General features: G+C 48.6%; 1 protein-coding gene across 1 annotated transcript in view; it reads right to left on the bottom strand.

Annotated features, from left to right (window-relative positions):
* The window catches only part of LOC144371882 (mitotic spindle assembly checkpoint protein MAD1-like), a 238,895-nt gene extending 212,326 nt beyond the window's left edge, over positions 1 to 26,569 (bottom strand). The window contains 10 exon segments of the mRNA XM_078035192.1: positions 9,623 to 9,684; positions 11,626 to 11,740; positions 11,850 to 11,980; positions 13,969 to 14,050; positions 14,758 to 14,882; positions 17,681 to 17,747; positions 17,749 to 17,849; positions 20,280 to 20,420; positions 23,725 to 23,886; positions 26,558 to 26,569. Coding sequence (XP_077891318.1) covers positions 9,623 to 9,684; positions 11,626 to 11,740; positions 11,850 to 11,980; positions 13,969 to 14,050; positions 14,758 to 14,882; positions 17,681 to 17,747; positions 17,749 to 17,849; positions 20,280 to 20,420; positions 23,725 to 23,886; positions 26,558 to 26,569 — 998 coding nt within the window.
* Positions 26,570 to 27,649: the final 1,080 nt, after the last annotated feature.

Below are 27,649 nucleotides of genomic sequence, written 5' to 3'. Positions count from 1 at the left end.
GGCTCAGAAGACAAGGCCTACCTTTCAATCCCAAACAGCTAAAAGGACAGCACTTAAAGAAAGCCAACCAAACAGAAAGCAGCAAGCAACCAGTTCTACCACAGGAGAACAGGCTGACCTTTAAGGTGCCTGAGCCTGTGAGGAGCTGTCGACTAGCTCAAGAGGCCCTCAGTTCTGGGGCTCCTGGGTGTGGGGATGAGCCCATTACAGACAAGGGGCCTGAAGGTCCCTCCCTCACTATTTTGTGGGCTTGACAGGAAAAGCTCACAGTTAAGGACTCTTAACTTTAAGAAGAGAGAGCCCAAAAGAAAAGCAGGGGAAAGGGCCACAAGAACCCAGGAGTCTTTTTCTGATTCTGAGCCTCAAAGAAAACCAAGCCAAGACCAGTGACAAAGGGCCAAGACACCTGACAGCTCACCCACCTTCCCAAGCACCAACAGAGCTCCTTGCACTAATCAACCCAAAGCCCTGGTAATTATGTACCATGAACACACAAATCAGGGTAACGACAGCATCCCGGTGGGTCAATTAGCTCCTTCCTTAGAAGGAGACCACGCACTCCCCCTTGCTGTCCTTCTAATTGGTCTCGCACATCAGGGAAGCAGGTCCCCAAAACCTGACATCTGGCCAGGCTACAAATGTTTTGGGAAAATGTCCAGGTCAGCACTTGGAGGTTCTCCACTGACTCCTGGTGACGGGTCAGCAGTTTCAGGTGGTCACAGCTGCCAGGCTTCAGAGCTGACATAGACCTCCTGGTCTCCATCCCCCTACACCATCAACCTCCACACCCTCCTGGGTTCCCAGCAAGCCCCATGCACCTAACAGGTATGATGCCCACCAGCGGATCTGAAAAAAGGCCAGGCTCAGGCACAAAGGGACAGGGCCAGGAGCCAAACCACAGAGGTATCTTGGCCACAGGCAAATTGTTCTCTCTGTAAAGCAGAGACTTGACTAGAAAGGGACCCGACGCTCGCTCCATGCCCTTTTTTTTTGAAAGAGAGAGAATTTTAATATTTTTTTTTAAATTTTCGGCGGACACAACATCTTTGTTTGTATGTGGTGCTGAGGATTGAACCCAGGCTGCATGCATGCCAGGCGAGCACTCTACTGCTTGAGCCACATCCCCAGCCCTTTTTTTTTTTTTTTTAAGAGAGAGAGAGAGAATTTTTTTAATATTTATTTTTTTTAGCTTTTCTGCAGACACAACATCTTTATTTGTATGTGGTGCTGAGGATCGAACCCAGCATCGCACACATGCCAGGCAAGCGCGCTACCACTTGAGCCACATCCCCAGCCCCACTCCATGCCTATTTAATAAGGCTCTTCTCTCAATAAGAATTGCTAAATCAATTTTTTAAAAAGCCAAGCCACTGAAGATGCCTGCTCATCTCACTTTGTTGTGACTTGCTCCAAATCTGCTAGAACCTTCCAAAGCACATTACCCCAATTAAGCAATGAGACTCACATATGATGATTGAAATGTACAGCAGTTTTGAAGGGCAATTTGGCACGAGCTATCAATGTCAAATGTGCATATGTTTTGAACTAAAAATTCTGCTTTTAAGAATTCATCCAACCAACACAGCGCTGCTGATTGGGGAAAAACTGGAAACAACCTTACTGTCTCCTCAACAGAGGACTGAAGGTAATAAGAGTCCATTCATACTATGGAATCCTGGGTAGCTCCTCACTGCAGGCACCAAAATACAAAAACTAGGTGAAAAACAGATGCACAACAAAACAGAAAAAGCCCCACCTAAAAAGAAGAAATGCACAAACAGCAAGCTGCACCTTCGCATGCTTCTAGAAAGACAGATGAGAAAGTTATCAGGCATTACCTGGAAAGATGGACAGGGAAACTGTCCCTTCTACTGTTGTGTGATTGGCATCCGTGAACATTAGAACACAATGTCCCAGGGCTAGGAAGCTGGCAAGGACAGCCACCCCAGGATGAGCTCCCCTGGTGGAGGTGACAGATGAAGACCACGCCATACTACTCATTTTAGCCACTCACATTTGCCACATGACTGTTTTTGATTTTAGGCAATCATGCAAAATTGCCTTTCTGCAGCCGACGCCTGGACTCCACATTGCCACTACTCATCCAATGCCACTTCCACAGCACTAGTGCCCTAAGCCCCAAAGACCCAGACAGACTGAGGAAGCCTGGCACTAAAAGCCGCCCAGGAGGTTCAGGCTGCCATGGCCTTCAACAAGCTAAGGGACAGACTCCTTCCCAAAACAAGGCTGACTCTAAACAGCAGCTCCATCTTCTCTCCAGTCCAGTCCAAGTAATCCCCAAAGGCTTTCCAACATACAAATCAGCTTCTTCAAGGCCTCTCTTATACCCATTTTAAAGCTGCAGCACCGCAAGTCCTGACTTGCACATGCCCATGCAGGCAGCACCTCCCTCACGCTAGAGTATTCCCAGCACCCTAAGACTCCCTGTGCTCTCAAGAGAAATCTGGCCTGCTTCCGGTCACTACAGGTCAGCGTTGCCCTTTCTAACACTACAAGTAAATGCAGTCGTACAGTCCAAGCTGAAGTTCCTTCTATCAGCCAGAGGCTCACACATGCTTCTGTGCTCCTCACTGTTGGGTGGCCTTCCACTGTGTGGGCAGCCCATGGTACACTCTCCTCTCTCCTACCGACAGGCAGGACAAAGCTCCTAGGACATCCTTGTACAAGCCTTCGCGAAGTCATGCTTTCATTTCTTTTGGGTAAATATCTAAAAGTAAAATCACTGGGTCATGTTCTAATTGTAAAAATGCTGCCAAAACATTTCCAAAATGGTTGTACCATCTCCTAGTTCCAAAAGCAATGTTTACAAGGTCTGGTTGTTCCCCATCGCTACCAACAGCTGGGAGGGCCAGTGTTTCTATTTTTGGGCAGACTGTTGGGTACGTAGTGGTATTTCAACATGAGTAATTTGTATTCCCCTAATGACAAATGATGCTGAGCGTCTTCTCACTGTCCTTATTTACCATGCATATATCTTCTCATGTAAAGCATCTGTTCAAACTCTTTGGCCCTTTTTAATCTGGTCATCTTATAGATTCATAAGTATTATTTGTATGTTCTGGATACAAGTCTTCTGTTGGGTACACGTATTACAAATATTTTCTCCTAGTCCATGATCTGCTTTTTTTACTTTCTTGTGTGTTTTGAGAGGTTTTTAAATTTTAATGAAGTCTAATTTATCGAATTTTTTCATGTATAATTCATGCTCTGTATGTCCTAAGAACTCTTTGCCAAACACAGAAGTTCTAGCTTTAATGCATAGGTATGTGGCCCACTTTGAGTTAAATCCTGTGTTCAGTGTGAGGTGAGTGTTCAGGCTCACACCACAGACACACTATTGTTCTACAACCATTTGTTGAAAAGATTATTGTTCTCCCACAAAATTCTTTTTTTTTTTTTTTTTTGAACCAGGGATGGAACCCATGGGCACCTAACCACTAAGCCACACCCCCAGTCCTTTTTTGTATTTTATTTAGAGACTGGTCTCACTGAGTTGCTTACGGCCTCACTAAGTTGCTGAAGCTGGCTTTGAACACACAATCCTCCTGCCTCAGCCTCCTCAGTCACTGTGATTACAGGTGTGCACCAGAGCCTGGCACCTCCCACTAAATTTTTTTTACAATTTCCACAAAAATCTACTGATACTGCATTCTAGAATTATTTCTGAATTTTCCACTCTGTTCCACTGAGTTACCAATACGATACTCTTTTAACACACTACATTTATAGCTAGCCTTGAAATTGGCCAATATAAGCCCTCTACCTTTTTTTGAAATTGTTACAGCTAGTCTAGGTCCTGAATGTTTTGATATGAATTTTAGAAATCAGTTTATTGAGACTGTGCTGAATACAAGGATTAATTCAAGAGAACTTCCATCTTAACAATATTGGCTCTTCTAATACAAACATGATCACTCCATGATGCTGTGGAACATATTTGGTCTTTCTCACTGTCTCCTGACTTAAGTTCCTAAGACCCTTGAAATCTCCAGAGGGATAATGGTCCTTTGTATGCTAATGAGACAGCTGGCCACGGGCTGCCCTAGGAAACTTCAGGATGAGGCACTTCACCAGAAAGAGCAAGGCAGGGGCTGGGGATGTGGCTCAAGTGGTAGCGCACTCGCCTGGCATGCGTGCAGCCCAGGTTCGATCCTCAGCACCACATACAAACAAAGATGTTGTGTCCGCCGAAAACTAAAAAATAAATATTAAAAAATTCTCTCTCTCTCTCTCTCTCTCTCTCTCTCTCTCTCTCTCTCTCTCTCCTCTCTCACTCTCTCTTAAAAAAAAAAGAAAAAGAAAGAGCAAGGCAGGATGTCAAGATGGCACTCATCCTCCACAAAGGAGAGAGCACCAGGAGGTAGCTGGCCACAATGGTCAATGATGCCATCGATTATGCCTACAGAGGAAGGCCCCCCAAAAACCACAGAGCTTCCAGACAGCTGCACAACTGAAGGTTCCTTAGCCTTTTACCTGGGGGAATCTGACACTAACTCCAAGTAGACAGTGTCTGAACTGAACTGCAGCCACACACTGGTGTCCATGGAGGACAGCTTGCTGTGTGGAAAACCACAGCTGGTATCGGAGTGCTGTGCTGAGAGCACAGGGAGTTTATTTTTTCCTCTTATGGTTTCTCTCCATTTCCCTATATTATTAGGTCATCTTTAATTACTGTCAGCTGCATCTTATGGGTTCCAGAGTGCAGATCTTGAACATTTTGTTAAATTTATCCCTAAGTATTTTACATGTAGATTGTTTGTTTTGCAGTGCTGAGGATGGAACCCTGGGCCTTCTACATGCTAGGCAAGTGCTCTACCACTGAGCTACAACCGCAGTGCCCCCCTCTACCCCTCACTCTTTTTTTTAAATACAGGGTCTTGCTACATTGCCTAGGCTGGCCTCAAAACTGTGATCCTCTTGCCTCAGCCTCTGGAGTAGCTGAGATTATAGGCATGCACCACTGGGTTCTGATGTTATTGTAAACAGTACAACACAAACAGTATTTCTAATGGTTTGCTGCTAGTACACAGAAATATAATCTATTTTTGTATATTGTTCCTGCATTCTATGACCCTCTTAACCTCTCTAATTGGTCCAGGTACTTTTTTGAGGGGCAGGAGTAATACAGGAGATTGAACCCAGGGGTGCTTTTACCTCTGAGCTGAACCTCCAGAGTTTTTGTTTGTATGTTTGTTTGTTTGAGAAATGGTCTCACTAAATTGCTGAGAATGGCCTTGAACTTGCAACCCTCCTGCCTCAGCCTCCCTCTTCCTGGCCCTAGATACTTTTTTATTCACTCCTCAAGACTTCTGACATAAATAATTATGTTGTCTCCAAATGGAGACAGTTTCATTTGTTCTATCCAGCTTGTCTAACCTTTTCTTTCTCTTACCTGATTGCACAGCGAGGACATTCAGTACAATGACAGCTCTGCCTCGTCCCCATGTCAGGGCAGTGGTCAGTCTATCAATATTATATTCATTGTTGTTTTTCACAAATGGCTTTTATCTGCTTATGGAATTTCCCTTCTTTTCCTAGCTGGCTGAGAGTTTCAATCATAATTGTTAAATTTTCACAAATACTTCTGTTCATCTTGAAATGTGTCAATAGGATTTTTCTATTAAAATAATTTATTAATTAATCTTATTCAAATCATTTTCTAAAAAGTAGCACCCTTGGGTTCCTAGGATGGACTCCACTCTATCTTTCCTACCAGCCCGTCTCTACGATTCCATCAGGGCCCCAGGCAGTCCTTCCTGGTCACCACCGCCTCCAACTGTGCACTTTCCGTACTTCAAGTCATTCCCTAGACAGACAGAGCTCTTGAAAGACCAAGTTCATCATGTCGCCACCCCACACTGTGCTGAATCCTTCAGTAAACTCTCAAAGCCCCTCAGGATGAGGATATCATGCTTACATGCTTCCTAGCACCAATGCTCTCCATCCCTGCTGGGTCACAGGTCCCTGTCACCCCATGCCACGGCATCACACACACATTGCCATTTCCTCCCTCCCTGGGACTCTCAGGAAGCCTAATCTGCACCTAGCCCATGTGATCCTGTGCACTGGATACATCCTCATATGACAGACACAGTACCTCAGCCCAAAGTGTCTTCCTCATGGTTTGTGCCAAAAGACCCACCCCAGCCAACTCATCCAACTCACCCAACCATCTCTCCTAATATCTCTGGGCTTTATTTATCTTACTTTATTTCATTTTATTATATTTTTGTAGTTGTAGATAGACAGCATGCCTTTATTTATTTTTATGTGGTGCTAAGGATTGACAACCCCAGTGCCTCACACATGCAAGGCAAGCGCTGTCACTGAGCTACAGCCCCAGTCCCAGCCCTGCCCTTCTCAGACATAAAAAATCCCAAACTGGGAAGGTGATCATTGTCACATTATAGAGAACTTGATGTTAAGCCAGAGTCTAAAGCCACACATCCCCTGACAATCTCAGGAAAGCCAGACCTCAGTTCTCAGAAGAGCACCCACACTGATAGTACCTGCTTTCAGCACCAGAAGCACACAGACCCCAGAGGGCTCAAGACCCCTAGAGAGACTCATCAAGGACATGGCAGGCACTTGACAGGGGAGAGCTGCTGCCTGCCCCCTCAACCCACCCCAGAAATGGCAGAAACTGGGACAAAAGAATCCTTGCACCCTGGTCAGTCAGACCCCTGGTATTAATGAAAAAGTCTGTATAGGAGGGCAAATGGCCCAAGGACAGGCTGCAAAGGGTACCCACAAGGCTCGGAGAGGAAAGTCAGATCACCAAGGGGGTAGTGCCACCTAGTGGTGGCTGGAACCCATAGAGCCAGCGACAAACACGCCCCAAAATCATGGCAGAGCCTCAGCCTAAATGTCAGAGACCAAAACCCACTCCCACACAGTCTTCCTCAGTGACAGCTGGCTGACCGTCTCAGGTCCCTGGATGGATTTCAAGTGGTGGGTCCCTAAACTGGTACTGAGTCATGTGTCTTTGCACAAATGTGTAAACATGCAAATATGCAACTGCTCCTGCAAAGACCCCAAGTCAGAGCACTGGGCTTCAACTGTTCCCTGCTCCCCTAGTGCCCATTCCCGACACCAGCTTCAATCTCAGGAAGTACAAAGCTCTGCTGAATCACCCACCCTACAAAGAAAGCCCTAATTACTGCCCAAAACCTGCTTCCCCAGAAAAGAAAAGCCAAAATCCTCATCATGGCAGTTCTCAAGGTCACCCCAATATTAAGTCCAGCCTTTGGGGATGCTGACCTACTAGGTCTGAGCTTAGCCCAGGAATCTACTTTCTCCAAACTCCAGATGATTTTTTTTTTTAACACAGGGTCTCACTATGCTGCCCAGGCTGGCCTCAAACTCAGGGGTTCAAGAGATCCTGCTGCCTTAGCCTCTCGAGTAATAGACTACAGGTATTCATCACCACATCCAGTTTAAGTGGAGAAATTATTCTCTTCTTTTTTGGTGCTGAGGATCAATCCCAACACCTCATGCATGCTAACGGCACCTTTCTGACACTGAATTGCACCCCAGGGCCCAAGCTCTAGGTGACTCTGATGAAGGGCCTCATCTAATGCAGCTGATCTGTATGCCAGACCTACAGGACAAGCATAACCATGGCCCTCAAATCACTTGAGCTCAAAGCCTGCCCCAAGAAGGTGGGTGCTCAGACAGCTGGGTGGCAGTGGGGGGGTGGGGGGGCAGGAATGTAAGCAAGTAGCACAGAGGCTTCCAAGATACCAGGCCCCCACAACAGCCCAAAGAGAACCAGGCACAACACATGAAGCAGGAGAAAGACCTGCCCTTCACAGATGTCTCCCAGCAAGGGAACCTCAGGAGCCCAAGGGTCCACCACAGTAAGGATGGCACCCCTCTGCCTTCCAAAAGGACAGTAACACCTTGAGGCATGTCCTAGGGATGCGATTTGGCTCTACTTCACAAGCACTGAGTGGGAGAAATACTGTGCTCATTTTCAGCCATGATAAGAGGGGCCTAGAGTGGTGTGGCCCCTGGTAAGGGTCTCACTAGCTAAGGGGCAAAGGTCAGATCCACTTGCCCTAGATGGGGACACACAGTGCCCGCAGTGCCCACTCCTTCTTCCTGCCCAGCCCCAACAGGCACCACCGCCAGGGACTTGGGACAATAGGAAGAACAACACACATAGCATGTGGCCTCCCAAGAACCAGCCCGCCCTCATGCCAGCCACAAAACAGGGTCCCCAGACAGAACGGATGGGTCCAAATGGTTCAAGGAGCAGCTGGACATTCCAACCTGGACAGAGAAGTTGGTGCCATTCTGGTCAGAATGGCAGCCAGACACATCAGTTCTACGTATCTGACTGATGCTAGAAGCTGCTGGCAGACCTCTCCAACAGAGCCAATCAGGCACAAGGGGCTTCTTATCTCCCTTACAAGAAATTTAAGAAATGGAGATGTGTCGGGTGATCAGAGAAGCTCCAAGACCCATTTGGATACCTAGCAAGTTCAGAGAACAGGAGGAAACAAACAGCATCAGCCCTGCTGGGCCAGCTCTCCATGAGCCCAGATTCTGCAGGTGGAGTTCAAGAGGAAACAGCAGCCTGGTCTGTCCTCTGTGACTTCTCAAGACAAAAAGAAAATCAAGAGGCATTGTCAAGGAACAGAACTGAAGCCAACATTGCCAATCAGAAGGTGGCAGATTCCAGAGCCAGCAGTCGATGTATAATTATAGCAAAGGACAGCTCAGTAAGTCTCAGTCCTCACTTTCCCAGAGCAGCAGGAAAGACACCAGGAAACTGCAAGTTTTAGAATCCCCTGAGCAAATAAAACAAACGGCTCCTTAAACTTTACAGGCCTGTGTTCTGGGGTCCAATGACTCATTCAAAAGGATCAATCCACACTCTCCCTGAGACTTAGAACACATCGGGAACTGAGAAGGGGGAGCTGGACCAAGGCTGGGAGGCAATCAATCTGCAGAGGGCCACAGCAGCTAACAGGCAGAGGACCACAAAGCCAGTGCTGTATCAGATGAGCAGTGGTACCCAGAAAGACGGGACAGAAGACAGATGGGACTGGTAACAGGAACAGCTCTGCCCTTTGTATGTGTCAGAACATGATGGCCAGCAGCTCCAACATGCAGCCCATTCTGAATCCCTCTACCCACCCACTGGCAATGAGCTTGGCACAGACAAGTTACAGAGGCTGCTCCAGGGGCCCGAGTAGGACAACATCCACTATCATGGCTTAACCCTAAATCCAGTTCATCCCCAACCTCTCAGGTTACAATCACACAAAAGAAATTATTTCTCCCAAAGCAATTACTTCCTGGGCATGTACAGAGTCCTCTAACAAAGTCTGACAATGCAAGGCAATCGGACAGTTGCCCCTGCTCTGCTCAAGGACATCTGGTTTTCAATGAAGGCATTACTGAGACTTAGACAAGAAGAGTCCATCAGTTCCCTTTCCCTACCACTGTGAAATGCCTCACTAAACACAGGCAGGGTGAGTCCAAAGCTCCTACCCCTATTTGGAAAGGACTCTGAACAAAGAGGCAGGGCTGCCTTGTCAATACAGAAGCCAACTACCCAGAGAGGTAGGGATGGGGGACAGCGCCCACCTACCTGAGGTCTAAGCCCATGGTGTGGTCCAGATTCTCCCAGCTTTGCAGCTTCGCCAGCAGCCTCTGAAAAACAGTATAGGCAGGTCTCCTATCACCATGTGTCAGACAACTGGCACAAAAACACTATGACACAGACACTAAGCCCCCAATCTTAGGGAAGGATCTGCCCCTTATCTCTGAGCTCAGATGTGTGGCTGCTCCAAGGATGCACCAAAGCAATCAGGCTATTATTCCCAGCTGTTGAAGCTATGCGGCATACAGCTCATTCCTTCCTGGACCTGTATATCCAAGTGTGAATCCAGCAAGCTACAAGGAACATGAGGGTGCAAAGGTTTTGCAGTCTCTTGTGCCCAGGGTGCAGATCTGGGCAGCTGAACCCTAAGGACTCACCTCTCCCCTCTCCCAAGTACCTCTCAGGATGCCAAGCCCCAGACAGATGGACTCAGTCTAACAGACAAATTTTCCCCAATCCTATGGCAGACTAGGACCAGCAAGCCCCAAGAGAATGGGCCTGTTCAATGCTGGCCCAAAGCCCAGAAAGTTGCCCTTCTAGAATTGAAGCAATTGAAGGAAGAACCACTTGGATTTGACCTCCTGTCACCTCCTCCCATAACCAGCTGAGTGCTACTACAAACCATTCATTCGAGTATTTCCAGATCTCCTCTATGTACCAAGCACATGCTTGGTTATTAACTTTCCTACAGCCAGTGCTGGTCAAGTTACTATGCACCAGGCCCTGCTCTGAACACTTGACATGAGGCAGACACTGTCACTATTCCTCACTCTGCAGATGAAGAGACAAACAGGTTAAGGAACTGGCCCAGAGTCAAAGAGCCAGCAAGCATCCACAGCAGGACTTCAAACTACAAGCAATGTAATTCTAAACCCCGAAATCTTAAAACAATTTCAAAAATAACTATGTCCGGAGAAAAAAGAGAAGAGCAATTGGCTGACAGTTGTCTTTCCAATACACTCCTACAGAAGCTACCTCTGAGGAGGAGCTGCCCTGGAAGGCCCCACTGATGGCAAACAGCCGCAGCAGCTGCTCAGAGGGCTCCGTGGCCCCAAATGGCTCTGAGCTGTCTTGAAGCTCCAAAAAAGGACAAAGAGTGCTCCCCAGGTCAGGAAGTAGCCAGTGTAATTCAGGGCGGCCAAAGATGGTTAAGATGGTTGGAACAGTGGCGTGGAGCATGTCAGACAAACCAGGGTAGAACAGCAACAGAGTGACTCAGGAGAAGCAGTAAAAAGGACAAAAACTCCAGGCAGGAGCCAGGAATCCTTAGCTCTGGTCCAAACTCACTGGACACTGACCCTCCATTTCCTCCTCCAACCACAAGGTGACTTTCCAATACTGTACAGCAATGGCATTTTCCCACACAGCGTCACTGGTAAGTTACAATGACAGATCAGAAGAAAACACCCAGCATGGCTCTCCATCACGTCCTCACATGTAGGCACCGTGTGCCATTTCCTTGCTGGCACACCCTCTGTGCCAGTCCTCTATAGCCTTGAGTTAAACTGCATAAACTCAGTGGCTTCAACATAGTTTCCTACAATACTTAAGCCTAAAATCCCACTTAGTTCTCACTGAGCTAAAATTCATGTGTGGGCCAGCTGCATTCCTTCTAGGGACTCCCAAGAGAATCCATCTATTGTCTTTTCCAGCTTCTAGGGCTGCCCACACCTGTTGCCTTTACCCTCACAGCTGGCAATGGCAGGCAGGTCTTCCTCTCCTACTTCCTTAGACCATGCAGCCCACCTGACAACCAGGATCCTCCCCCACTGCAGGCCAGCTGATTAGCAGATTCAACCTTGTCACATGCATTCATAGGTTCTGGAATTAGGACATGGACCCCTTGAGGGCCATTGTTCTTCCTACCACACTGCCATGACAATAAGTACATTACAGGTAACCAGCTATTGCACAAGATGGAAATGGCCAGAGTCCTCTGGAGAGGGCTAAGGACAGTCCCATAGGCATGGCTTGCCCACTTGAACCCTTACCTCCTTCTCCAGTTCTAAGTCAACCAGAGTTTCCTGCATCTTCTCCTGGTGGCCCAGCCTCCTCTGAAGTCCCTCCAGCTCCTCTGTGAGCAGCCCGTTGGTCTCCCTCATCTCCCTGCAAGGCCAGAAACTGTCACTCCCACAGCCACATATACAGGGGACAAACCCACCCCATGAACCCCAGTCGCATCTGGAAGCAGCTGGGCCTCATCCCAGCTCCTCACCGCAGGTGTGCATTGTCTTCCCGCAGCCGCTTTAGCTCCCGCTCCATCCTGGGAAGCCTCAGCAGCTCAGACTTCATGCTCCGCACCACGGCAGCATCCTGCTCCTGCAGACACAGTTTCTGCTCCAGGTCCTGACAGAGGCAGGCAGAGAGGAAGAAAGGAAAGAAGAGTGAGCAGCCAGGGGACACCTAGGAAACGCAAGTCTCAGCTAAGTGAGAAGCCAGTCTGAAAAGGCACATGTGGTGGCTTCCGCCTGCAGGACACTCTGGAGAGAAGAGAAGGATGGGGCAGTGAGATAGCAGTGGTCCTCAGGGGGAGGAGGAAAAGCAAGTGGTGCTCGGAGGGCTGCAAGACACTACAATGGGGGACACATGTCAGGGTGCATCTGTTCAGAATGTGGCCCCCAAGGGTGAACTCCAGTGTAGCCTGTGGAGTAGGTGATGAGGAGTCAATGCGGCTTAGTCAACTGTGGTAATGATCCACTTTGAAGCGGGTGCTAACTGCGGGGAGATGATGGTGGGAGACAAGGGGTCTGAAAATCCTCTTATATTCTCTTCCATTTGGCTGTGAACCTAAAACTTTTCTAAAAAATAAAGTCTACTCATAGGAACCACAAAGTTCCTCTGCTAAGTTATAACAGTACCAGAACCTCGGCAATCTCCCTGGATTAGGCCCCAACCCCAGATCCCTCCTGAGATTGCACCTGATGTGATTCTGGCTGTGTCCTCTTCATCCACCTCTAGCCCTGCCCATTTGTGCCAGCATCCATCCACACCACATAAATGCATCCATCCATCTGGTTCCTCCCAGACTTATTTATCCAGAAGGAACCACTGGCACACCTGGACCAAAGACACTCAGCAAGGACATAACGTTCTCATTACATGAAGTCACTTCTGCACCAGCAGCACTCCTGCAGCAACTGAGTCCATTTCAACTGCAAGAACAGACTTCTTTGCAACGTCTGTCACCTTAGGACTCAACAGAAGCACACTGGCATTTAGTGACAATCACCAAACAGGCTGAGTACAAACAATATCCAAATTGGTCTATCAATAAGTGCCACTAAAGCCAAGCACAGCGGTGCATGCCTATAATCCCAGCCGCTCATGAGGCTAAGGCAGGATGACTGCAAGTTCAAAGCCAGCCTCAGCAATTTAGTGAGGTGCTAAGCAACTCAGTAAGACCCTGTCTCTAAATAAAATACAAAATAGGGCAGGGGATGTGGCTCAGTGGTCAAGTGCCTGAGTTCAATCCCTCCTACAACGACAAAAAAAATAATAATAAGTGTCACAGAGTCCAGCTCTGTAAGGGGCTAAGTCAAGAGGCAGAGGCAGAGTGACACAGAATACAAATCAGGCAAGCAAAGACTGAGAGGTGGGCTAAGGGTCATAGAGGGAAGGACAAGGTTCAGGAGAAGCTAACCAAGAAGGTGAGTTGTGGGGGGCAAGTGGGGGTGTCAAGCAGGCTGGCAGCCAAGGAGAGCAGGAGCAAAGCGCACAACCTGCCCAAGCAGGCACAGTGGAAAGCTGTAGGGTGCCATGGCCACGGGTCTCCTGAAGGGCCTGGTTGTTACTCCAAAGGCAACAAGAGGCCATGGAAGGGATCTCAAGGCATCATCTTTCTGGCAACACCCTCCACAGTGAAACATGTGGCCTGAGCTCCCATCAGATGGACCTGGCTTGGGGACCCATTTCAGTGACTCTCCAGTATGTGACTATGGGCAGGGTTTCAACTTTTGTAGGTCTACTTTGTACCATCTCCAATGTCACTTTTTCCTTGTGTTTCTAGTGGGCCTTTCTTCACTAGGACACAAGCTTCCTGGGAGCAGAAATGGTTATTTCAGGGCTGGGGATGTGGCTCAAGAGGTAGCGCGCTCGCCTGGTATGCGTGCGACCCGGGTTCGATCCTCAGCACCACATACAAACAAAGAAATGGTTATTTCACTCACCTTGGCCTCCTGGCAGCCAGCACAGTACCTAGAAGATAGGACAGTGGCTAACATCCACTGAGGGCATCTTCAGCTCAGAAAGGCCTGCAAATAGTGGGTGGCAGAAGGGCTAAGACCACCCCTGAGATGCCTGCAGGACACACACAAGGTTGACACAGAGCAACCCACCTTAATCTTCTGTTCTTGGTCTGTTCTTGCTTCTTGGCTAGCCTGAAGTTCCTGAATTTTCTGATTAACTTCCTGACATTTCCTGTTCAGAGAAGAGTGCATGACATGAAGGAACACCTTAAGAATACTCTCAGCCTAAGCTCCTGGCACAAACAAGGCCACTACAAGGGTACACCCAGGTCCTGGAGTAGCCCCTGCAGTGGCTCTCATCTGGATGGTGCTGCCGTGGATGAACATCGGCCACTGAGAGCACCCCACAGTCCTCCACACACTGCTCACCCTCCACCAGTGATCACCAGACCTGATGCAACCACAGAAAGGACCCACTCAGACCTGATCACCCCTTTCCCCAAGAAGCAAAAAACTCAGATTACAGCTGGTAAGGGAAGGGTCAACTCCTCAGGAGAGAACCCAAAGCCTCCTGACCACACCATCCTCTAGATTTTCCCACATCTATCTTGCTTACCATGTCCCCCAAACCTAAAATGTCCTTTCCCATCAACAGCCCACACAAACTCAAGGGACGTCTTGCATGTTCTTCAAAACCTAGCTCAGCATAAGATCTTCTCTGGAAGCCTGCTCTGAAAAGGTGTGCCACCCTGAGAAGGAGGAGCTGCTGCCCTCATCCTGGCTCAAAAACATTTAAAACACCCCCTATCCTAGCACTCAGAATCCCAGTTTCAGAGGCCTTGTGTCAGTCCCTCCTGCAGCCTGCGGTGAGAAAAGTATCCAGGGCCTGGCACAGACACAGAGGCAAAGCCCCGCATCCCCAAGCTCCTTTTCCCTCACCTGAGCTGCAGTTCAAGCTGCTCCTTCAGCTCCTGCTTCTCAGACTCCAAGCGCTTCACCTGCACCTCCTGGTCCATCAAACTCCATTGCAGCTCTGAGACACGACCCTTTAACACATTGATGGTCTGAAAGGAGAGGGGATTCCAGGTGGCTCATGGATGCAAACGTAACTTCCCGGCAAGTTACAGTGAAAGGAAGAGCCATCACTTCCTGCCTGTTACCATGGGGTGGGAACAGAGCCCACCCCTGCGGAGCCTACACCTGGGTAAATGAGACAGACACTCTCAGAAGTATTGCAGGCCAGAACCCTGGGTCATAGTCCCCACAAGCTGACAGACAGATCTGGGTTACAACCAGGCCCTCGAGGAAAGCTAGTCCTGGGACTCCCAGAGCAAAGCTGCCACTAGCCAGAATGGGCCTAGCCTCTCAGGCCTGGTGGCCTCTATACCCCTTATCCTAGGCCCACAGTGTCCCTACACCATGCATCCACCTTAGCCTTCCCTCCACTCTTTGGCTCTCATTATGCTCTCAACCCAGAATTCTTCCTCTACCCATCCTCACACCACAATTCCAACCATCAGTAAGGATGCAGCACTCCCAGGCCAGCAAGGTGGTTTAGAACCAGCTGGGTTGGCTACAGTAATCAGAAAGAGACAGTCCCAGAGCAAAACCAGCAGGGCCCATCCAGCAGCTTCCAGGAGGGACAAGTCCACCTGACACCACAGAATAGGCATGTGAAGGAACCACCACTCTTTGCTCTGACATCACCTCATCCACCATCAACCCCTTCCTGAGGGAAAGAGCATGCTGGTCAAGCCAACACAAAAAACCAGCCCTGTTCCTTGTCATGCAAACTAACACAGCCTAAATTCCACCCTAGGGAGCCCACACAGAGGGCAAGACAGTGGGTCCAGCAACCTCACCACAGTAAGTCACACTGGGTAGAACTGTAGGGGGCAAGGGGTCTCCCGAGGTGGCATCCTCTGCAGAGAAGCCACAGCACTCCTTTCTTTTTCCTGAGAACTGTACCCAACCCAGGACCCAGGGAAACACACTGGTGCTATTCAAAGCATGACCCTCTAGGGGACACACATGGGGCACCCCATACTCAACAATCTGTATGGTTCACTTTATCACAAGAGTGAGCACCACAGTGGGACTCAAAAAACAACAGAGGTGCCAGGCATGGTGGCTCACGCCTATAATCAGAGCAACTCAGGAAGCCGAGACAGAAGGATCAAAAGTTCAAGGCCAGCCTCAGCAATTTAGCAAGGCCCTAAACAAGTGAGACCCAGTCTCAAAATAAAAAATAAAAAGAGCTAGGGATGCCCTAAGGTTAAACCCCCATACCAAAAAAAAGAAAGAAAAAGAAAAAAGAAATGGAGATATTAAAAACACATCCACTGGGCTGGGGTTGTGGCTCCATTGTAGAGTGCTTGCCTAGCATGTGTGAGGCACTGGATTTGATTCTTAGCATCACATATAAATAAAATAAAGATCCATCAACAACTAAATATATATATTTAAATATATATATATTTTAAAAACACACACACACACATCCATCAATGGCCTGCTGAGTTCAATAAACATGCACTGAGCACTAAGCACTACACCAGAGCCAGCCTGCCCTGATGGAGGACAAACATCCTGGGGAAAGTCAGACCATCAGCAAGTAAACAGATAAAACGGAGAACTTCAGAGTGGCAAGTAACATAAACTGGGGCACTGTGATAGGAGATGGCAGTCAACGGGGAAGACCTATGACTTTGAAATGAGTGATGAGAGAGGGCTTCTCTGAGGACATGGCCCCACTCAGGACCACCTCTTCTACCCTTCACTGAAGTGTATGTATAGCTCCCTTTGACCACAGAACAGCGACACAGCCCAAAACGCAGATCCCAGGGCCCACAGAGAGCCCACTTCTCCAGAAGCAGGAGCCAGCTTCTCTGGAAGCTGATCACATCTCCTCTCCTGCCAACACTCACTTCAGAAGACAGATGTGGGAACAACCTTAACATGCTCCCCAGTGCTGCCAAGGCAAAAATAACCTACAGCCCGCTCCTGAGGATCTATCAAGTGGAGAAAGCCACATGGAGACAGAATACCAATGATGTGACATGGTGTTTCCCCCCTCCTCAGGCGGTTCTCATCTGTTTCCTCTCGGCACCTGTGATCTTGAACACCACAGAAGAGGGACAAGGAAGGTCAGAGGAGTCCAGTACCCACCAGCATTAACGCTCAGGCTGTCTCTACAACATACATAGCTGTCCCTGAGACTACAGTTCATATACATCCTGGTTCAAAGGCAGTCTCTGATGCTGAGAGATGCTAGAAGACTTCGCTGATAATCAAAGAAATGCAAATCCAGAGGCACCTACTTACATCTTCTGGAAAAAAAGAAAAAAGTATTTCCAGAATATACCACCATCTACGAACAGTGAAAGCTACAGCAATACTAGATACTCCGTGGTGGTTATCAACACAACCCAGCAACTAGCAACAACCACCACAGAGCTATGACTGGGTCTGCCACCCTATTCCTCGGGTCTGTCCAAACAAAACATAACAGAAATAAACAGAGTGCATGCACAAAACTGCCTGTCAGGGAGCTATCGGGGCAAACACAAGGAAACCAAACACTGGAAAAAGGACAAAAATGGATTAGCCAACCATTAAAATTCATATTTACAAAGAACAAAAAAGGGCTCCACTTACTAATTGAAAATCACAGAATGGAAAATTAATTTATTTACTCTGATTATGACCATGCAAAAACTACAGGTGCACATGTGAGGAGCATAGTTTAAAGGATGCCTCTTTGCTACTAGGTGAAGTTGGGAGGTCACTTGTTCTTTTCCCTTGGAAAATGGCTGAAGGCAAGAAAGCAAACCCCAGGGCCTGCATGCAGGCCCATGCTTACCTCGCTGGCTGTAGCCAGGCCATCCTCCTTTTCCCACAACTGCTGGCTGGCAGCGTCCAGGCTCTGTATGGCGCTCCAGTTGCTCTTGCATCTTCTCCTCGGCCTCAGCCTCCCGCTCCTGAAGCTGCCGAATACGCGCCAGGAGCTCCTGGTTGCGGTCAACCTCACGCTATGGAGAAGAAAGATCATGGCCAGAGAGAGTTGAAATCCCAAAGGAGTATCAGGACAAGGACACTCCAGACCCGACTTAGGCCATTCAGGCCCACAGAATAGCCAGACAGAACCATCAGCCAAGTCCCCAGCAAAACCAGGTGAAAACCTGGGACTGGGATGGCAGTGCCAGTGCTTCTGCCACAGTAGCATAACAGTTCCCACTGAAAGAAACCAGGGCCCTTGGAGGGCACTCAGCATGGATGACACCACACACTCATTAAACTGACTGCTCAGTGATGAGCAGGGATGAGATGGAGCATGGAAAATGTAAAATTCAGAATCGACCTTGGAAAAAAGCTGAGCTTTTGCAGCACCAGCAGATCTTGTCGAACTACACTCAGGCCATCATTAAAATGAGTCTGCACTTCCCAACGAGCCAATGACTGGAGAAGGGACAGGTGGAAGTCAGCCTGCAAACGGAACCATTTACAGGGGAGCTAAATCTGCCACAAGTGTATCTGATCACGTGGCCCTTCAAAGATACCACATATCATTACCCTCAGGGAGGCCATGTTGCTTATGCTGGTGAGGAAGGGATAGAACTAGGACACATGCCACTGTGACAACTCATGAGGGCCTGAAGGGTTCACCTTCAGACCCTGAAAAAGGACCAGATAGTAGGAATCAGATCCCAAGAAGAAAGATGGTGAGTGCCACCCACCCAGCACCCTGCCTTCTAGCTCAACCAGCCTGATTCAGCAGGAAGCTGCCAGCACCAGCTCCCTCCTAGGACCACCAGGAACTTCCCCCAGGTCCTACTCAGAGTAAACACTTATGCCACCCTTTCCTAGGACATTCCAGCCCAAAAAGCACACACATAGGTTTAATAAAAGCACACACATAGGGCTGAAGCTTTATGGAAAGACGGCCAATCTCCACCACAAGGGGACTCAAGGGGATGCAACTTCAAGTGCAGCCTCTAAAATAGCCAGGGGACCCTTTTGCTAGACAGAATAAGAATCTTCCATTAGGGGACTTGGAGGTATAGCTCAGTGGTAGAGCACATGAGTTCTACATGGGCCTGATCCTAGCCCCCAAAAATAAAGAAACTGCTCTGTCAGCCCAGGGCCCTCCCACACATCACTACTGCACTGCCAGTCAAACACAGATGAGGAGCCCAGGTAGGCTTTCAGACCCTAGGTCTTACCACCATTTTCAGGAAGAGGAGTGCCTGTCCTCCACACTCACCTACCAGCAACCTGGCAGCCCCTGAAAAAACAATGTAGAAGCCAAGACTCCAGGGACAATCTGAAAACGACTAATTTCCATGGCTCCCGGGGCCCCTCAGCATGTATGTGGTCATGAAAAGCTTCTCAAGTTCCCAAGTTTGTCACTCTGTGCCCCTGAGCTTTAACAGACCCTGCTGCAACTCCTCACTCAAATTCTCTTAGGTACCCACAAGGCACCACCAAATGTGCCAGACATTGGAGATCCAGGGCAGGCACACAGGCCCTACCTTCAAGGCATTTTGCCCAGAGAAACTCCAATAGTTCCAGGGCCCATCCTTCTGCCTGAGAGCCAGGACCATTTCCATTAGCACTGCATATTCATACAGTCCAAGGGCCCCTGGTATTGTCTGTCCACTCAACAAATGGCACTTCAAAGTCTTGGCTCATGAGCCCAGACAGCACACCAAGGCAGGAATCTACATTCCTGGCTCTAACAGTCCAATTTGCATTACACCCTGGAGGAGATCTACACAGGGACAGGAAACTGTGAGTACATGTATACACGGCAAGTGGGGGCCAGAAAAGAAAGGAAGGAAGGCCTGAGAGATTCCCTGGTCTGTGGCATTGGCTGAATCTTGGCAGCCTTTTCACAACTGATCAGCACTTAGTGAAAACCTGGCAAAGGACTGTTAATCAAAGCGATGCCGACAGAAGGTTCTTGGACTGAGCCTTCCTGGAGTTGCAAGGCTGCACTTTCCTGCTGTCCTGGGAATCCAAGAGCAAGCACAGCAGCGAGAGTAGGGCACTTTCCTGAGGTCCTACAACCACCCTGGTGAGACAATTCAAGCAACTCAGTAATGTTCTAAGCCTGTCACCCCTGTACCACTTGGTAGATCTGCCAGATCTGCATTCCAATTTCTCCAGAGAGCAGAGGAAACCAAGACACCCAGCAGATTTGTTGGCACTGTGGCCTCACTGAGCAGTAAACACAGCCAGAGAATCCCCACTTTGTGGCTCTCCCCATATCAAGCCACCCTTCTCCAGCACAGCTAACATGGACCCACCATAGGTATCCTCAGAGGAACAACCTGGCAATCCCCATGCAGAGTGCCTCAGTTGGCCCTGGCTGGTTCCTGACTTCTTACAGCCTGGTAAGCATGCATCCAGCCTATTGTCCCCAGAGGCTGATTGGACAAACACTGCCCACCTGGACCCACCTCGTAGTTCCTGGCGCTGGTGTTGGCTGCCCGCTCCAGCTCCACTCGAGCCCTCTTGTGACTCAGCTCCATCTGCATCTTCTCCCGCTCCACCTGGATGAGGTAGGACTTCGAACGGATCTGCTCTGCTCTTTCCTCCAACTGAGAAGGTCGTACCCAAAGAGAAAGAAAATCCTCAGCAGCCACGTCAAACAAGGCAAGTTGCTCCGCTCAATGCACCCCAAGTGCCACTCCAGCAAGGTCTTGGTCCCCAGGTGGGAAGTGGGTGAGAGGCAACAAGCAAGGAAAGATTAAGAGAATCAGAAGGAGACACATTTTAAGATGACAGTGGGTGAGCTTGTTCTAGGAAAGAAGGTGTGTTCATTTTCTATAGCTGTATAGTAAACTGCCACAAACTGGACAGCTAAAAACACCACTCATTAACAGGCGGTGGGCTCTGCAGATCAGAAGTGCAGACATGTGGCTGGGTTCTCTGATAAAGGTCTCTTAAGACTAAAATTAAGGCAGTTGGCAGGAACCCCTAGCTAGCCCACCAGTGAAAGACAAGATCCACTTCTCAGCTATCTGTCAGTACCTGGAAGCTGCCCACCCCCCTCACCACATGCCCTACTCCCTCCCCTACTGAGTCCAACTCTTCTGACTCTAACATCTGGACTCAATCTTTTTAAGGGGCTCATGTGATTAGATCAGAAACCCAGGGAACCTCCCCAACTTAAGGTCCACTGATTGATTGACAACATTAATTAGATCTTCGAAATCCCACTGCAACAACACCAAGTTAGCATTCAATTGAGTAACCAGAAGGTTAGAGTCTACAATGGGGCCAGAATTTGGGGGCTACTTTAGAAGTAGGCCCACAAGAGATAAGTACTTGCAGGTGATTCAAGCCTCAAAGGGCCCCAGAGGACATGCCCACAGTCTCTCAGAGTCACTGTTTTCACTGGGACCAAAGCCTTGCTGCCTGGAACCTCCCAAACATTTAACCTACACAGACCCTTGAGCTGAATCAGAATCACTTCTAGACACATTCTCAGGAGGCTGACATACACATTAAAGTCTGTAAACCACTGGGCTAGCATGGTCCCCTACAGGGGCAAACTTGCCCCAGGGGACACTTAGCACTGTCTGGAGACACTTCTGATTGTTACAGAATGGAATTAGTAGTGCTGCTGCCCACCGATACACAAGGGCAGAAGCCCAGGATTGTTGCTAAACATCTGACAGTGCCCAGGAAAGTTCTGCAAAAAAAAAAGTGCCCAGCCCCATGCCAACAGTGCCCACAGGGTGAGGGCCCTGGCTAAAGCAATGCTCCTCCCCTGGCCCTCCCACCTGGGTTCTTTCTTTATTCTTATTACATTTCACCTCATTGTAACTCTGACCTGTTGATATTTGGAGGTTCCTAAGCTCATTCTTCATACTCACTAGCCTTCTCATTCTTAACTCTGTCTCAGAAAGCCAGAATCTCTTCGTCTATAGGGATGTCACCACACAGGGACCAAGGGCACCATACTTGCCTGCCGGCTATGTGTCAAGAACAACTTAAAACTTTCCTTTGTGTTTAAACAACACTGAAGATTTCTAATACACTCCCAACTAAACACTCCCAACTAAAACAAGGGCTAAAAAGAGGGGCAGGCACCTGGCAGACAAGACACCCCATCTATCTTTGCCTCCAAATTCCCCAGATTGTCCTCAGGTCCCTCACTACAACTCAGGGAGCCTTGAAAGGAAGAAAAAGAACCATGCCTGGCATCCAGGGCAGGACATGACCAGAGTCAGGTCCCAGACAGGTCTGTAATCATGATTCCTACCTACCTTACTTGGGTACAGACTGATCACTGATCCCTACCTGAGGAAGTCTGTAACAGTAAACAATGGGGACCTCCAAGGTCCAATTCTGATTTAAAAATCCCATGATTTTCCTTTTTTTTTATATATCAGGGATTATTGAACTCAGAGGCACTCAGGCACTGAGCCACATCTCCAGCCCTATTTTGTATTTTATTTAGAGACAGGATCTCACTGAGTTGCTAAGCGCCTTGCCACCGTGAAGCTGGCTTTGAACTCACGGTCCTCCTATCTCAGCCTCCTGAGCCACTGGGATTACAGGCGTGCGCCTCGATATCTGGCATACATTTTCCCATGGATTTTGACAAGCTAAATTTCCCAGACATTTGCATCAATAACATTATACCACTTTTTAAAATCATAGCATTTTTAAGACCAAAGTTACCAATTTATTTTGCCAGAAATCAAAGATAATAACGACCTATTAACACTGCCTCTTCATAAAAGTGGTGGTACACACCTATAATCCCAGTGACTCAGGAGGTTGAGATAAGAGAACCTCCAAGTTCAAGGCCAGCCTCATTAACTTAGTGAGACCTTGTCTCAAAATTTTAAAAACGGGGGGGGGGGGGCGGGGGGGGCGGCGCCTGGAGGGGGCTAGATGTGCTCAGTGAGAGAGTGCTCCCTGAGTTCAATTCCCAGGTTACACAAATTTTTTTTTTTAAACCACAAAAAGTATAATAGGTCTAATCTCAGAATAATGACCCAAGAAAGGGCAGTGTGCAGCTCAGTGCTCTAACTAACAGTAATTCCATCACTGAATAAACCACACAAACACCATCCTTTGTGCCAATCAGTACATGAGCCTTACCTGGTTCAGTTGACATGGGTCACAGATTCCAGAGCACATGCAGAGTGGACAAGAGAAAGATAGACACAAGCAGAGAAGACCGAGAGGAGGATGGTACAGCAATGGTGCAGTGACAGGGCTCAGGCAAGGCCAAGACACCACTTCTTTCCTTGGGGGCCCAGATGTCCCAGCCCAGAATAGGACTAAGCCCATGATTCTCTAGGGCCTGAAGTCCTTCAGGAGACCTGAACCCTTTGCAACTATATCCATAGTGAGCATTCTCAAGAACTTGGAATCAGAGAAAACTGCAAAAATCACAGGATATGCAAATTGCCCCCTATAGGCTAAAACAGAATATCCAGTCCCTCCGCTTATTGCCCTGGCTTTCTCACTAGGCTGACTAGGAGACCAGGTGCCTGTGTTTACAATACAGCCTCTCTATGTTACATCTTCAAGGGGACAGTATGCTCATAATTCTGGCACCCATGCTCCTACGCAGTTGGGTTTTGTCCTCAATTAAATGAATAGACTGGCTTTTTGGCATCCATGAATATATCAGTATGAACCCACAGCTATGCACATGTCCACTCTTGGGGTGCTTATGAGGCAGGCCTTTAACCATGACAGTTCAGGGCAGGTCCTGGTCTCCAACTAGCACCCCAAATGATAAATGCCCAGGATGAGATCTGGAAGACCACAACTGGCCTCTAAGCCTACCTAATACTCACCTACCTCAATTGTGTAGAACTTGAACAGGCCCCACCTGAGCCTAGGTGTCTTTAACAGAGATCCCACCCAGCCTTTCACCTGCATGCTCTGCTGGTACTGCATCTGCAAAGAACGTGGGGCACAGGTAGACACATCCAGACCGGATCCTCCCTCTACTCGCTGAGAAATGAAGTTGTTCAGAGATCTCAGGGTAGACAAGACAGTGGTGTTCTCCCCAGGTCTTCCATGGTCACTTTCCTTCTGGGAGAACAAAAAAAGTCAGAGTCAGCCTTTCCACAGATCATCAGATGCCACCATCAGCAATGCTTCTAGACAGCCCTAATGCCTTCTCAGAGCCCACAACCACTTTCTTCAAAGGAAACAGAGAGTACACGCCACCAATTTACCAAGAGGAAAAGAGGCATAAAAGCATGCAAACCCCAGGCTCAGTAGCCATACCTGTAATCTCAATGACTCAAGAGGTTGAGATTGGAGAATCACAAGTCTGAGGCCAGCCTCAGCAATTTAGTGAGATCCTGTCTCAAAATAAAAAGAGCTGGGGATATAGTTCAGTAGCAAAGTGCTCGCCTCGCATGCACAAGCCCATGAGTTCAATGCTCAGAACTGGGGGAAAAAAACAGTCATCAAGTCACTATTTGAATACTGGCCAACAAAACAAACGGACAGCCAGCTCTCTAGAGAAGATGCTTAGCAGCCCAGTAGCCTCTGGGAAATCAGAAACAAAGCATGCAACAGCATGATAAAGGCAATGGTGGGCACAGGAACACAAGTGTGACTTCATATTAACAGCAACAGCAGTAAGTGCCATCACTCCCTCCAACCAAGTCCCAGAGAGGAGGCATCCCACATGTACCCAAATGGTAGATTGTGCAACCGTCACCTCACATTTGACCAGCACTCTGCTTATACATTAGAAAACAACAGCTCAATCTTCAAAACAAGTTGGTGTATTCAGTCTTCTTAGAAATTTTACAGATGATGAAACTGAAGCTTTGGAAAGGTACAGAACAAGACTGGGGTTGGGGTTGTAGCTTAGTGGTAGAGCGCCTACTTACCATGTGTGAGGCCCTAGGTTCGATCCTCAGCACCACATAAAAATAAATAAATAGAATAAAACTATTGTGGAAAAAATAATTTAAAAAAAGATACAGGGGCTGGGGATGTGGCTCAAGTGGTAGCGCGCTCGCCTGGCATGCGTGCGGCCCGGGTTCAATCCTCAGCACCACATACCAACAAAGATGTTGTGTCCGCCGAAAACTAAAAAGTAAATATTAAAAAGAAAATCCTCAATAAATAATGCTGCAGTAAACTTGGGAGAGGAGGTATCTTTAAAAAAAAAAAAAAAAGTACAGAACGGCTGGGTGCAGTGGCACACACCTATAATCCCAGAGGCTGGGGAAGCTGAGGCAGGAACATCACAAGTTCAAAGCCAGCCCCTGCAACTTAGCAAGCCCTAAGCAACTTATCAAGACCCTGTCTCAAAATAAAAAATAAAAAGGGCTGGTGAAGTGGCTCAGTGGTAATGAGCCCCAGTACCAAAAAAAAAAAAAAAAAAAAAAAAGGTACAGAAGAGATCAGAAGCTGGGTCTGATTAGTCTGAAGGTAGCATGCATTCCACAAGCTCATGTGTAAAAGAACTGCTTCCTCAACACCTGTGCTTCCTACATGTCATGCCAGCTGCCACCAGCCAAAAGGTGTGGAACATCCCACGTACATTTATGGCCAAGAGGCTTGAACTCCCCCCACAGGCACATACTATTTCTCCCCTTAGGAAGGGGCAGTGCTAGTTCATTTCCCTTTGGTATCAGAATGAAAATACACACAAACCCCTTTAAAAACATTTTTTTTTGATTGGGTGCTCATAATCTTAGCTACTTAGGAGACTGAGGAAGGACTATCTCAAGTTTGAGGCCAGCCTGGACAACAAAGCAAGACCCTGTCTCCAGAAGAAAAAAAAATAATAACAATAACTTAGCTTGTCTCCGAGTTTCTGACTTAAAAGAACCTTGAGAATGGAGTCGATCTGCGCTTTCAGTGCTGTGAGCCTGGTAAACCCAGGCAGGAAACAGGCTCTACCCTCCAAGCCCAAATCTATTTTCCAAGTTCAGACCAGAGCCACACTTTCCATCCTCTTCTCCAAACACCATCCCCTGAGAACTGACCCATTAATATACTAAAATGAAAAGAACACTGTATTTTCAACTTCCTGGAACCAGGCTGCTCCATCCACACCATACACACCTGAGGCTCAAAACCTTCCAGCCACCTGAAGGTGGAACCCCCAACACCTCTGGACAGCCCCTGATATGGGAGTCAGGAGCATACTACCCTTCCAGCCTCAAAAGAGAAATGGCAGAACAAATTTAAATAAGTGACCAAGATCCAGGCAAAGTGGTGCAAGCCTGTAATTCCAATCATTTGGAGGACTGCAAATGCAGAGGCCAGCCTAGGCAACTTAACAAGACCCTCAGCAATTTAGCGAAACCCTATCTCAAAAAATGAAAATGGCTGGGGATGTAGCTTAGTGGTAAAGCGCTCTTAGGTTCAATCTCCAATATCAAAAAAATAAAACTAAAAGTAAGAAGTGTCCAAGAAAACTCACTGCCCTGATCCCCTGGTGAATCCTGCCTTCTCTAAACACACACTATCCCCATCACTACCCCAAAGAGCTGGACTCTGGGCACACGGTGCCTCCAGAAGCCAACAAGATGCCTGCTTGGCCAGTGCAGACAGCTGGGGCGGCTCAGGGGGACAGCAGTCACCACTTCTCTCCACGCGCAGTCTCTAGCTCCCTAGGGGCCTCTTGCCAATGGATGCTCAGAGGAGCCACAGCTGCAACTTGACTGGCCCAGATCACTAAGAGCGGCTAGGGGGCGAGTGCAGGCGGGGGTCTCTCAGGCAAAGCGCTTACAGACCCCGTCATGACAGGGGCAGGGACAGGTGGCGAGGGTAGACCAGGGGTCTCCAGAACAGGGCTACGCGCAGACCCCAACAGAACGACGGACCCTGCTAGGACAGCAGGGGATGCCCCCCAATCTCTAGCGGTGCGAAAGGGACGTGGGGTCTCCAGACCGCTGGGACGTAGGGGGCAGCACCCGCACCGACTGCGGTCAGCCCCGGGCCAGGGCCCTCTCCGCCCCGCCGCCCAGCCCCCAGGATCCTGAGCCCGCGACCCCGCGCCTAGCCCTCCACCGCTCACCTCAGTCGCCTGCTCGCGCTTGCCGCTGCTGCTCAGATCTCCCTCCGCTCCCCCCGCGCCCACTTATCGGAGATATGAGCCGGTGCTCTCGCGAGACGGACTGTAAAGAACCGAGTCTGCGCGCCTCACCCCCTGGGGCTCCGTGTCCCCACCCGGAGCCGCCCACTACTGTTACAAAAAGTAGAGGTTGGAAATTCTGGTGTAGAAGGACCGTTACGGAGAGCAGAGTTTGGAGACTGCGGTACAGAAGGACTGTTACACAGAGCAGATCTCGGAGACTGGGGAGCAGCAGGACTGTTGCAGAGTACCAACGTTGGAGACTGGGATGGAGAAGGAATGTTACAGAGAGCAGAGTTTGGAAACTGGAGTTCAGAAGGATCTTACAGAGAGCAGAGTCTGGAGACTGTGGTGCAGAAGGACTGTTGCAGAGAGCAGAAGTTGGAGATTGGGGTCCAGAAGGATCGTTTCAGAGAGCAGATTTTAGAGACTGAGGTGCAGATGGACTGTTACAGAGAGCAGAGTTTGGAGACTGAGGTGCAGAAGGACTGTTACAGAGAGCAGAGGTTAGATACTGGCGTGGAGAAAAATCATTGCAGAGAGAAGAGGTTGGAGACTGGGGTTCTGAAGACCTGTTACAGAGAGCAGAGGTTCGAGACTGGGTTGCAAAATTCCTGTTACAGAGAGCAGAACTTGGAAACTATTCTGCATAAGGACTTTTATAGAGAGCAGAGTTTGGAGACTGGTTGTCAGAAGTGTATTACAGAGAGCAGAGGTAGTAGACTGAGGTGCAGAAGGATCGTTGCA

Source organism: Ictidomys tridecemlineatus, chromosome Y, assembly GCF_052094955.1.
Source record: "Ictidomys tridecemlineatus isolate mIctTri1 chromosome Y, mIctTri1.hap1, whole genome shotgun sequence".
Taxonomy (NCBI): Eukaryota; Metazoa; Chordata; class Mammalia; order Rodentia; family Sciuridae; genus Ictidomys; species Ictidomys tridecemlineatus.
Note: the sequence above shows the minus strand (reverse complement) of the source record. Positions and strands in the feature narration are given on the sequence as shown.